Here is a 12,836-nt window from a genome sequence, read left to right on the forward strand (position 1 = left end):
AGGCACCTGTGCAGCAGTCAGTCACTGAGGACCGGCACCTGTGCAGCAGTCAGTAACTGAGGACAGGGACATGTGCAGCAGTCAGTAGCTGAGGACAGGGACCTGTGCAGCAGTCAGTAGCTGAGGACAGGCACCTGTGCAGCAGTCAGTAGCTGAGGACAGGGACCTGTGCAGCAGTCAGTAGCTGAGGACTGGCACCTGTGCAGCAGTCAGTAACTGAGGACTGGCAGCTGTGCAGCAGTCAGTAGCTGAGGACAGGGACCTGTGCAGCAGTCAGTAGCTGAGGACTGGCACCTGTGCAGCAGTCAGTAACTGAGGACTGGCAGCTGTGCAGCAGTCAGTCACTGAGGACCGACACCTGTGCAGCAGTCAGTAGCTGAGGACTGGCACCTGTGCAGCAGTCAGTCACTGAGGACAGGCACCTGTGCAGCAGTCAGTCACTGAGGACCGACACCTGTGCAGCAGTCAGTAGCTGAGGACTGGCACCTGTGCAGCAGTCAGTAACTGAGGACTGGGATCTGTGCAGCAGTCAGTGACTGAGGACTGGCACCTGTGCAGCAGTCAGTAACTGAGGACTGGCACCTGTGCAGCAGTCAGTAACTGAGGACTGGCACCTGTGCAGCAGTCAGTCACTGAGGACTGGCACCTGTGCAGCAGTCAGTCACTGAGGACTGGCATCTGTGCAGCAGTCAGTCACTGAGGACTGGCACCTGTGCAGCAGTCAGTAACTGAGGACTGGCACCTGTGCAGCAGTCAGTAACGGAGGACAGGGACCTGTGCAGCAGTCAGTAACTGAGGACTCGCACCTGTGCAGCAGTCAGTAACTGAGGACTCGCATCAGTGCAGCAGTCAGTAACTGAGGACTGGCATCTGTGCAGCAGTCAGTAACTGAGGACTGGCACCTGTGCAGCAGTCAGTAACTGAGGACAGGCAACTGTGCAGCAGCCCGTAGCTGAGGACTGGCATCTGTGCAGCAGTCAGTAACTGAGGACTGGCACCTATGCAGCAGTCAGTAGCTGAGGACTGGCACCTGTGCAGCAGTCAGTAACTGAGGACTGGCACCTGTGCAGCAGTCAGTCACTGAGGACAGGCACCTGTGCAGCAGTCAGTCACTGAGGACAGGCACCTGTGCAGCAGTCAGTCACTGAGGACCGGCACCTGTGCAGCAGTCAGTAACTGAGGACAGGGACATGTGCAGCAGTCAGTAGCTGAGGACAGGGACCTGTGCAGCAGTTAGTCACTGAGGACTGGCACCTGTGCAGCAGTCAGGCACTGAGAACAGGGACCTGTGCAGCAGTCAGTAGCTGAGGACAGGCACCTGTGCAGCAGTCAGTAGCTGAGGACTGGCACCTGTGCAGCAGTCAGTAACTGAGGACTGGCAGCTGTGCAGCAGTCAGTCACTGAGGACAGGCACCTGTGCAGCAGTCAGTCACTGAGGACTGGCACCTGTGCAGCAGTCAGTCACTGAGGACTGGCACCTGTGCAGCAGTCAGTCACTGAGGACTGGCACCTGTGCAGCAGTCAGTAACTGAGGACTGGCACCTGTGCAGCAGTCAGTAACTGAGGACTGGCAGTTGTGCAGCAGCCAGTCACTGAGGACAGGGACCTGTGCAGCAGTCAGTAGCTGAGGACTGGCACCTGTGCAGCAGTCAGTAACTGAGGACTGGCACCTGTGCAGCAGTCAGTAGCTGAGGACATGGACCTGTGCAGCCATCAGTAACTGAGGATTTGCACCTGTGCAGCAGTCAGTAACGGAGGACAGGGACCTGTGCAGCAGTCATTAACTGAGGACTCGCACCTGTGCAGCAGTCAGTAACTGAGGACTCGCATCAGTGCAGCAGTCAGTAACTGAGGACTGGCACCTGTGCAGCAGTCAGTAACTGAGGACTGGCAGTTGTGCAGCAGCCAGTCACTGAGGACAGGGACCTGTGCAGGAGTCAGTAACTGAGGACTGGCACCTGTGCAGCAGTCAGTAACTGAGGACTGGCAGTTGTGCAGCAGCCAGTCACTGAGGACCGGCATCTGTGCAGCAGTCAGTAACTGAGGACTGGCACCTGTGCAGCAGTCAGTAACTGAGGACAGGCAACTGTGCAGCAGCCCGTAGCTGAGGACTGGCATCTGTGCAGCAGTCAGTAACTGAGGACTGGCACCTATGCAGCAGTCAGTAGCTGAGGACTGGCACCTGTGCAGCAGTCAGTAACTGAGGACTGGCAGCTGTGCAGCAGTCAGTCACTGAGGACAGGCACCTGTGCAGCAGTCAGTCACTGAGGACCGACACCTGTGCAGCAGTCAGTAGCTGAGGACTGGCACCTGTGCAGCAGTCAGTAACTGAGGACTGGGATCTGTGCAGCAGTCAGTGACTGAGGACTGGCACCTGTGCAGCAGTCAGTGACTGAGGACTGGCACCTGTGCAGCAGTCAGTAACTGAGGACTGGCACCTGTGCAGCAGTCAGTAACTGAGGACTGGCACCTGTGCAGCAGTCAGTCACTGAGGCCTGGCACCTGTGCAGCAGTCAGTCACTGAGGACTGGCACCTGTGCAGCAGTCAGTCACTGAGGACTGGCACCTGTGCAGCAGTCAGTCACTGAGGACTGGCACCTGTGCAGCAGTCAGTAACTGAGGACTGGCACCTGTGCAGCAGCCAGTCACTGAGGACAGGGACCTGTGCAGCAGTCAGTAGCTGAGGACTGGCACCTGTGCAGCAGTAAGTAACTGAGGACTGGCACCTGTGCAGCAGTCAGTAGCTGAGGACATGGACCTGTGCAGCCATCAGTAACTGAGGATTTGCACCTTTGCAGCAGTCAGTAACGGAGGACAGGGACCTGTGCAGCAGTCAGTAACTGAGGACTCGCACCTGTGCAGCAGTCAGTAACTGAGGACTCGCATCAGTGCAGCAGTCAGTCACTGAGGACTGGCACCTGTGCAGCAGTCAGTAGCTGAGGACAGGCACCTGTGCAGCAGCCCGTAGCTGAGGACTGGCATCTGTGCGGCAGTCAGTTACTGAGGACTGGCACCTGTGCAGCAGTCAGTCACTGAGGACTGGCACCTGTGCAGCAGTCAGTAACTGAGGACAGGCACCTGTGCGGCAGCCCGTAGCTGAGGACTGGCATCTGTGCGGCAGTCAGTTACTGAGGACTGGCACCTGTGCAGCAGTCAGTCACTGAGGACTGGCACCTGTCAGCAGTCAGTAACTGAGGACTGGCACCTATGCAGCAGTCAGTAGCTGAGGACTGGCACCTGTGCAGCAGTCAGTAACTGAGGACTGGCAGCTGTGCAGCAGTCAGTCACTGAGGACAGGCACCTGTGCAGCAGTCAGTCACTGAGGACCGACACCTGTGCAGCAGTCAGTAGCTGAGGACTGGCACCTGTGCAGCAGTCAGTAACTGAGGACTGGGATCTGTGCAGCAGTCAGTGACTGAGGACTGGCACCTGTGCAGCAGTCAGTGACTGAGGAGTGGCACCTGTGCAGCAGTCAGTAACTGAGGACTGGCACCTGTGCAGCAGTCATTAACTGAGGACTGGCACCTGTGCAGCAGTCAGTCACTGAGGCCTGGCACCTGTGCAGCAGTCAGTCACTGAGGACTGGCACCTGTGCAGCAGTCAGTCACTGAGGACTGGCACCTGTGCAGCAGTCAGTCACTGAGGACTGGCACCTGTGCAGCAGTCAGTAGCTGAGGACATGGACCTGTGCAGCCATCAGTAACTGAGGATTTGCACCTGTGCAGCAGTCAGTAACGGAGGACTCGCACCTGTGCAGCAGTCAGTAACTGAGGACTCGCACCTGTGCAGCAGTCAGTAACTGAGGACTCGCATCAGTGCAGCAGTCAGTCACTGAGGACTGGCACCTGTGCAGCAGTCAGTAGCTGAGGACAGGCACCTGTGCAGCAGCCCGTAGCTGAGGACTGGCATCTGTGCGGCAGTCAGTTACTGAGGACTGGCACCTGTGCAGCAGTCAGTCACTGAGGACTGGCACCTGTGCAGCAGTCAGTAACTGAGGACAGGCACCTGTGCGGCAGCCCGTAGCTGAGGACTGGCATCTGTGCGGCAGTCAGTTACTGAGGACTGGCACCTGTGCAGCAGTCAGTCACTGAGGACTGGCACCTGTGCAGCAGTCAGTAGCTGAGGATTTGCACCTGTGCAGCAGTCAGTAACGGAGGACTCGCATCAGTGCAGCAGTCAGTAGCTGAGGACTGGCATCTGTGCAGCAGTCAGTAACTGAGGACTGGCATCTGTGCAGCAGTCAGTCACTGAGGACTGGCACCTGTGCAGCAGTCAGTAACTGAGGACTCGCATCAGTGCAGCAGTCAGTAACTGAGGACTGGCATCTGTGCAGCAGTCAGTAACTGAGGACTGGCACCTGTGCAGCAGTCAGTAACTGAGGACTGGCACCTGTGCAGCAGTCAGTCACTGAGGACTGGCACCTGTGCAGCAGTCAGTCACTGAGGACTGGCACCTGTGCAGCAGTCAGTCACTGAGGACTGGCACCTGTGCAGCAGTCAGTCACTGAGGACTGGCACCTGTGCAGCAGTCAGTAACTGAGGACTGGCACCTGTGCAGCAGTCAGTAACTGAGGACTGGCAGTTGTGCAGCAGCCAGTCACTGAGGACAGGGACCTGTGCAGCAGTCAGTAGCTGAGGACTGGCACCTGTGCAGCAGTCAGTAACTGAGGACTGGCACCTGTGCAGCAGTCAGTAGCTGAGGACATGGACCTGTGCAGCCATCAGTAACTGAGGATTTGCACCTGTGCAGCAGTCAGTAACGGAGGACAGGGACCTGTGCAGCAGTCAGTAACTGAGGACTCGCACCTGTGCAGCAGTCAGTAACTGAGGACTCGCATCAGTGCAGCAGTCAGTAACTGAGGACTGGCATCTGTGCAGCAGTCAGTAACTGAGGACTGGCACCTGTGCAACAGTCAGTCACTGAGGACTGGCACCTGTGCAGCAGTCAGTCACTGAGGACTGGCACCTGTGCAGCAGTCAGTCACTGAGGACTGGCACCTGTGCAGCAGTCAGTCACTGAGGACTGGCACCTGTGCAGCAGTCAGTAACTGAGGACTGGCACCTGTGCAGCAGTCAGTAACTGAGGACTGGCAGTTGTGCAGCAGCCAGTCACTGAGGACAGGGACCTGTGCAGCAGTCAGTAGCTGAGGACTGGCACCTGTGCAGCAGTCAGTAACTGAGGACTGGCACCTGTGCAGCAGTCAGTAGCTGAGGACATGGACCTGTGCAGCCATCAGTAACTGAGGATTTGCACCTGTGCAGCAGTCAGTAACGGAGGACAGGGACCTGTGCAGCAGTCAGTAACTGAGGACTCGCACCTGTGCAGCAGTCAGTAACTGAGGACTCGCATCAGTGCAGCAGTCAGTAACTGAGGACTGGCATCTGTGCAGCAGTCAGTAACTGAGGACTGGCACCTGTGCAGCAGTCAGTAACTGAGGACAGGCAACTGTGCAGCAGCCCGTAGCTGAGGACTGGCATCTGTGCAGCAGTCAGTAACTGAGGACTGGCACCTATGCAGCAGTCAGTAGCTGAGGACTGGCACCTGTGCAGCAGTCAGTAACTGAGGACTGGCAGCTGTGCAGCAGTCAGTCACTGAGGACAGGCACCTGTGCAGCAGTCAGTCACTGAGGACCGACACCTGTGCAGCAGTCAGTAGCTGAGGACCGGCACCTGTGCAGCAGTCAGTAACTGAGGACTGGGATCTGTGCAGCAGTCAGTGACTGAGGACTGGCACCTGTGCAGCAGTCAGTGACTGAGGACTGGCACCTGTGCAGCAGTCAGTAACTGAGGACTGGCACCTGTGCAGCAGTCAGTAACTGAGGACTGGCACCTGTGCAGCAGTCAGTCACTGAGGACTGGCACCTGTGCAGCAGTCAGTCACTGAGGACTGGCACCTGTGCAGCAGTCAGTCACTGAGGACTGGCACCTGTGCAGCAGTCAGTAACTGAGGACTGGCACCTGTGCAGCAGTCAGTAACTGAGGACTGGCACCTGTGCAGCAGCCCGTAGCTGAGGACTGGCATCTGTGCAGCAGTCAGTCACTGAGGACTGGCACCTGTGCAGCAGTCAGTCACTGAGGACAGGGACCTGTGCAGCAGTCAGTAGCTGAGGACTGGCACCTGTGCAGCAGTAAGTAACTGAGGACTGGCACCTGTGCAGCAGTCAGTAGCTGAGGACATGGACCTGTGCAGCCATCAGTAACTGAGGATTTGCACCTGTGCAGCAGTCAGTAACGGAGGACAGGGACCTGTGCAGCAGTCAGTAACTGAGGACTCGCACCTGTGCAGCAGTCAGTAACTGAGGACTCGCATCAGTGCAGCAGTCAGTCACTGAGGACTGGCACCTGTGCCACAGTCAGTAGCTGAGGACTGGGATCTGTGCAGCAGTCAGTAGCTGAGGACTGGCATCTGTGCAGCAGTCAGTAACTGAGGACTCGCACCTGTGCAGCAGTCAGTAACTGAGGACTGGCATCTGTGCAGCAGTCAGTAACTGAGGACTGGCACCTGTGCAGCAGTCAGTAACTGAGGACAGGCAACTGTGCAGCAGCCCGTAGCTGAGGACTGGCATCTGTGCGGCAGTCAGTTACTGAGGACTGGCACCTGTGCAGCAGTCAGTCACTGAGGACTGGCACCTGTGCAGCAGTCAGTAGCTGAGGATTTGCACCTGTGCAGCAGTCAGTAACGGAGGACAGGGACCTGTGCAGCAGTCAGTAACTGAGGACTCGCACCTGTGCGGCAGTCAGTAACTGAGGACTCGCATCAGTGCAGCAGTCAGTAACTGAGGACTGGCATCTGTGCAGCAGTCAGTAACTGAGGACTGGCACCTGTGCAGCAGTCAGTAACTGAGGACTGGCACCTGTGCAGCAGTCAGTCACTGAGGACTGGCACCTGTGCAGCAGTCAGTCACTGAGGACTGGCACCTGTGCAGCAGTCAGTCACTGAGGACTGGCACCTGTGCAGCAGTCAGTAACTGAGGACTGGCACCTGTGCAGCAGTCAGTAACTGAGGACTGGCAGTTGTGCAGCAGCCAGTCACTGAGGACAGGGACCTGTGCAGCAGTCAGTAGCTGAGGACTGGCACCTGTGCAGCAGTCAGTAACTGAGGACTGGCACCTGTGCAGCAGTCAGTAGCTGAGGACATGGACCTGTGCAGCCATCAGTAACTGAGGATTTGCACCTGTGCAGCAGTCAGTAACGGAGGACAGGGACCTGTGCAGCAGTCAGTAACTGAGGACTCGCACCTGTGCAGCAGTCAGTAACTGAGGACTCGCATCAGTGCAGCAGTCAGTAACTGAGGACTGGCATCTGTGCAGCAGTCAGTAACTGAGGACTGGCACCTGTGCAGCAGTCAGTAACTGAGGACAGGCAACTGTGCAGCAGCCCGTAGCTGAGGACTGGCATCTGTGCAGCAGTCAGTAACTGAGGACTGGCACCTATGCAGCAGTCAGTAGCTGAGGACTGGCACCTGTGCAGCAGTCAGTAACTGAGGACTGGCAGCTGTGCAGCAGTCAGTCACTGAGGACAGGCACCTGTGCAGCAGTCAGTCACTGAGGACCGACACCTGTGCAGCAGTCAGTAGCTGAGGACTGGCACCTGTGCAGCAGTCAGTAACTGAGGACTGGGATCTGTGCAGCAGTCAGTGACTGAGGACTGGCACCTGTGCAGCAGTCAGTGACTGAGGACTGGCACCTGTGCAGCAGTCAGTAACTGAGGACTGGCACCTGTGCAGCAGTCAGTAACTGAGGACTGGCACCTGTGCAGCAGTCAGTCACTGAGGACTGGCACCTGTGCAGCAGTCAGTCACTGAGGACTGGCACCTGTGCAGCAGTCAGTCACTGAGGACTGGCACCTGTGCAGCAGTCAGTAACTGAGGACTGGCACCTGTGCAGCAGTCAGTAACTGAGGACTGGCACCTGTGCAGCAGCCAGTCACTGAGGACAGGGACCTGTGCAGCAGTCAGTAGCTGAGGACTGGCACCTGTGCAGCAGTAAGTAACTGAGGACTGGCACCTGTGCAGCAGTCAGTAGCTGAGGACATGGACCTGTGCAGCCATCAGTAACTGAGGATTTGCACCTGTGCAGCAGTCAGTAACGGAGGACAGGGACCTGTGCAGCAGTCAGTAACTGAGGACTCGCACCTGTGCAGCAGTCAGTAACTGAGGACTCGCATCAGTGCAGCAGTCAGTAACTGAGGACTGGCACCTGTGCAGCAGTCAGTAACTGAGGACTGGCATCTGTGCAGCAGTCAGTAACTGAGGACTGGCACCTGTGCAGCAGTCAGTAACTGAGGACTGGCATCTGTGCAGCAGTCAGTAACTGAGGACTGGCACCTGTGCAGCAGTCAGTAACTGAGGACAGGCAACTGTGCAGCAGCCCGTAGCTGAGGACTGGCATCTGTGCGGCAGTCAGTTACTGAGGACTGGCACCTGTGCAGCAGTCAGTCACTGAGGACTGGCACCTGTGCAGCAGTCAGTAGCTGAGGATTTGCACCTGTGCAGCAGTCAGTAACGGAGGACAGGGACCTGTGCAGCAGTCAGTAACTGAGGACTCGCACCTGTGCAGCAGTCAGTAACTGAGGACTCGCATCAGTGCAGCAGTCAGTAACTGAGGACTGGCATCTGTGCAGCAGTCAGTAACTGAGGACTGGCATCTGTGCGGCAGTCAGTAACTGAGGACTGGCACCTATGCAGCAGTCAGTAGCTGAGGACTGGCACCTGTGCAGCAGTCAGTAACTGAGGACTGGCACCTGTGCAGCAGTCAGTCACTGAGGACTGGCACCTGTGCAGCAGTCAGTCACTGAGGACTGGCACCTGTGCAGCAGTCAGTAGCTGAGGACTGGGATCTGTGCAGCAGTCAGTCACTGAGGACTGGCACCTGTGCAGCAGTCAGTCACTGAGGACTGGCACCTGTGCAGCAGTCAGTCACTGAGGACTGGCACCTGTGCAGCAGTCAGTCACTCAGGACTGGCACCTGTGCCACAGTCAGTAGCTGAGGACTGGGATCTGTGCAGCAGTCAGTAGCTGAGGACTGGGATCTGTGCAGCAGTCAGTAGCTGAGGACTGGCACCTGTGCAGCTGTCAGTCACTGAGGACTGGCACCTGTGCAGCAGTCAGTAGCTGAGGACTGGCACCTGTGCAGCAGTCAGTAGCTGAGGACTGGCACCTGTGCAGCAGTCAGTAACTGAGGACTGGCACCTGTGCAGCAGTCAGTAGCTGAGGACTGGCACCTGTGCAGCGGTCAGTCACTGAGGACTGGCACCTGTGCAGCAGTCAGTAGCTGAGGACTGGCACCTGTGCAGCAGTTAGTAACTGAGGACTGGCACCTGTGCAGCAGTTAGTAACTGAGGACTGGCACCTGTGCAGCAGTCAGTAGCTGAGGACTGGCACCTGTGCAGCAGTCAGTAGCTGAGGACTGGCACCTGTGCAGCAGTCAGTAACTGAGGACTGGGATGGGTGAGATGAACTGACTTTCCAAAACGGAAATGAAAAGTGAGTGTGTGGAATTTTAGATGGTGATGAACATAGATACTGCGCAGTATCTCCTTCGTCAGCAACTTCCAAACTCACAAACTCAGCTTGAGGGACAAGGTCAGCAGGTACCTGAGGGGAACACCACCACCTGGAGGATCCCCTCCGAGTCACTCAGAATCCTGACTTGGAAATATATCGCCGCTCCTTCACTGTCGCTCGGTAAAAATCCTGGAGCTCCCTCCCGAACAGCATGATGGGTGTACCTACACCTCAGGCACTGCAGCGGGTTCAAGTAGGCAGCTCACTACTATCTTTTCAAGGGCAATTAGGGATGGGTAATAAATGCTGCCTCAGCCAGTGATGTATACATCCCAAGGATAAATAAATAAAATGATCGTCACTAATAAATCCAGTTGGGAATTCAGGAGAAACCTATTTACCCAGAGTGTTGTGAGAATGTGGAACTTTCTACCACAGGGTGTAGTTGAGGAGAATCGTGTGGATTGAGGTGAATTTGGATAAACCCGAGAGGGAGAGGGGAACAGGGTGAGATAAAATAAAACAGGAGGCGGGTAATGCAGAGCATAAAGGCTAGCACCAACCTGTTGGGCTGAACGGCCTGATGCAGGACTGTCCATTAGATTGTTTCTGAGAAGACTTGAACCCTAATGAAACCTCTTGTCTTTTCAGGGCCTGCACGGACAGGCTTCGGAGTTTCGCTGAGGATGTTCGGGAGGGTGGGGCCCTGGGCTCTGATTCTGCTCCTCGGGATCCATTCTGCACTGACAGGTGAGAGACACCACTGCTGAAATAACACCCCCTCCCCTCACCCCCAACCCCCTCGCTCAGTGTTGTGGAGGCAGAAGGAATGTGTTTGGCGGGGTGGGGAATGGAATTTGAAAGCTGTTAATAATCGAAGAGATTGAACAGCAGCCGCTCTTCAGAGAGCTGGCATGGGCCCAGTGGGCTGAATGGCCTCCTCCTGTGCTGCCTAGAGACTCTATGACCAATTTGATCTTGTGGACAATCGGTGAGTAATGGAGTCTCGCAGCTTTCTTCACTGACCATTGGCGAAGGCTGAAGGCATCTTGTTCACTCTGTCCCATTGCGAATAGCATTGGGCAGCACGGTAGCACAAGTGGACAGCACTGTGGCTTCACAGCGCCAGGGTCCCAGGTTCGATTCCCGGCTTGGGTCACTGTCTGTGCGGAGTCTGCACGTTCTCCCCGTGTCTGCGTGGGTTTCCTCCGGGTGCTCCGGTTTCCTCCCATAGTCCAAAGATGTGCAGGTTAGGTGGATTGGCGATGATAAATTGTCCTTAGCATCCAAAAAGGTGAGGTGGGGTTAATGGGTTATGGGGACAGGGTGGCAGTGAGGGCCTAAGTGGGTGCAGACTCGATGGGCCGAATGGCCTCCCTCTGCACTGTATGTTCTATGTTATGTTCAAAGCACCGGCCCCTCCAGGCTATTTCACACAGCCCTGCAAGTTATTTCTTTGCATTAAATCTGCTACAAGAACAACTTACATTGATTCCACACCTTCAGCTGACTGTCTGAGAGGTCACATTGGAGGGGTTCAGATTTACTGGGAGGGTGGGTGTTGCGTGATGGAAGAGGTCACAGAGACGGGGAAGGGACTGGAGGAGGTTACAGAGATGGGGAGGGGACTGGAGGAGGTTACAGAGATGGGGAAGGGAGGGGACTGGAGGAGGTTACAGAAATGGGGAAGGGACTGGAGGAGGTTACAGTGATGGGGAAGGGAGGGGACTAGAGGAGGTTACAAAGATGGGGAAGGGACTGGAGGAGGTTACAGAGCTGGGGAAGGGACTGGAGGAGGTTACAGAGATGGGGAAGGGAGGGGACTGGAGGAGGTTACAGAGTTGGGGAAGGGAGGGGGACTGGAGGAGGTTACAGAGATGGGGAAGGGAGGAGGTTACAGAGATGGGGAAGGGAGGGGACTGGAAGAGGTTACAGAGATGGAGAAGGGAGGGGACTGGAGGAGGTTACAGTGATGAGGAAGGGAGGGGGCTGGAGGAGGTTACAGAGATGGGGAAGCGGGGGGACTGGAGGAGGTTACAGAGATGGAGAAGGGAGGGGGACTCGAGGAGGTTACAGAGATGGGGAAGGGACTGGAGGAGGTTACAGAGATGGGGAAAGGGACTGGAGGAGGTGACAGAGATGGGGAAGGGAGGGGGACTGGAGGAGGTTACTGAGATGGGGAACGGAGGGGGACTGGAGGCGGTTACAGAGATGCGGAAAGGGACTGGAGGAGGTTACAGAGATGGGGAAAGGGACTGGAGGAGGTGTCAGAGATGGGGAAAGGGACTGGAGGAGGTTACAGAGATGGGGAAGGGAGGGGACTGGAGGAGGTTACAGAGATGGGGAGGGGAGTTAAGGAGGTTACAGAGATGGGGAAGAGAGGGGTACTGGAGTAGGTTACAGAGATGGGGAAAGGAGGGGACTGGAGGAGGTTACAGAGATGGGAAAGGGACTGGAGGAGGTTACAGAGATGGGGAAAGGAGGGGACTGGAGGAGGTTACAGAGATGGGGAAGGGAGTTAAGGAGGTTACAGAGATGGGGAAGAGAGGGGTACTGGAGTAGGTTACAGAGATGGGGAAAGGAGGGGACTGGAGGAGGTTACAGAGATGGGAAAGGGACTGGAGGAGGTTACAGAGATGGGGAAAGGAGGGGACTGGAGGAGGTTACAGAGATGGGGAAGGGAGGGGGACTGGAGGAGTTTACCGAGATGGGGAAGGGAGGGGGACTGGAGTAGGTTACAGAGATGGGGAAAGGAGGGGACTGGAGGAGGTTACAGAGACGGGGAAGGGAGGGGGACCGGAGGAGGTTACAGAGATGGGGAAAGGAGGGGACTGGAGGAGGTTACAGGGATGGGGAAGGGAGGGGGGCTGGAGGAGGTTACAGAGATGGGGAAGGGAGGGGGACTGGAGGAGGATACAGAGATGGGGAAGGGAGGGGACTGGAGGAGGTTACAGAGATGGGGAAGGGAGGGGGACTGGGGAGGTTACAGAGATGGGGAAGGGAGGGTGACTGGAGGAGGTTGCAGAGATGGGGAAGGGAGGGGGACTGGAGGAGGTTACAGAGATGGGGAAGGGAGGGGGACTGGAGGAGGTTACAGAGATGGGGAAGGGAGGGGGTTACAGAGATGGGGAAGGGAGGGGACTGGAGGAGGTTACAGAAATGGGGAAGGGACTGGAGGAGGTTACAGAGATGGGCAGGGGACTGGAGGAGGTTACAGAGATGTGGAAGGGAGGGGGACTGGAGGAGGTTACAGAGATGGGAAAGGGAGGGAGACTGGAGGAGGTTACAGAGATGGGGAGGGGACTTGAGGAGGTTACAGAGATAGTCCCCCT

General features: G+C 56.6%; 1 protein-coding gene across 1 annotated transcript in view; it reads left to right on the top strand.

Annotated features, from left to right (window-relative positions):
- Positions 1-12,836, top strand: part of LOC140390449 (butyrophilin subfamily 1 member A1-like) — a 273,313-nt gene that overhangs the window by 21,961 nt on the left and 238,516 nt on the right. Inside the window, exon 2 of the mRNA XM_072475596.1 lies at positions 10,156-10,254. Coding sequence (XP_072331697.1) covers positions 10,191-10,254 — 64 coding nt within the window. The 5' untranslated portion in view covers positions 10,156-10,190. The remainder of the gene's footprint in view (positions 1-10,155; positions 10,255-12,836) is intronic.

The sequence above is a fragment of the Scyliorhinus torazame genome, chromosome 14 (genome assembly GCF_047496885.1).
Source record: "Scyliorhinus torazame isolate Kashiwa2021f chromosome 14, sScyTor2.1, whole genome shotgun sequence".
Lineage (NCBI taxonomy): Eukaryota > Metazoa > Chordata > Chondrichthyes > Carcharhiniformes > Scyliorhinidae > Scyliorhinus > Scyliorhinus torazame.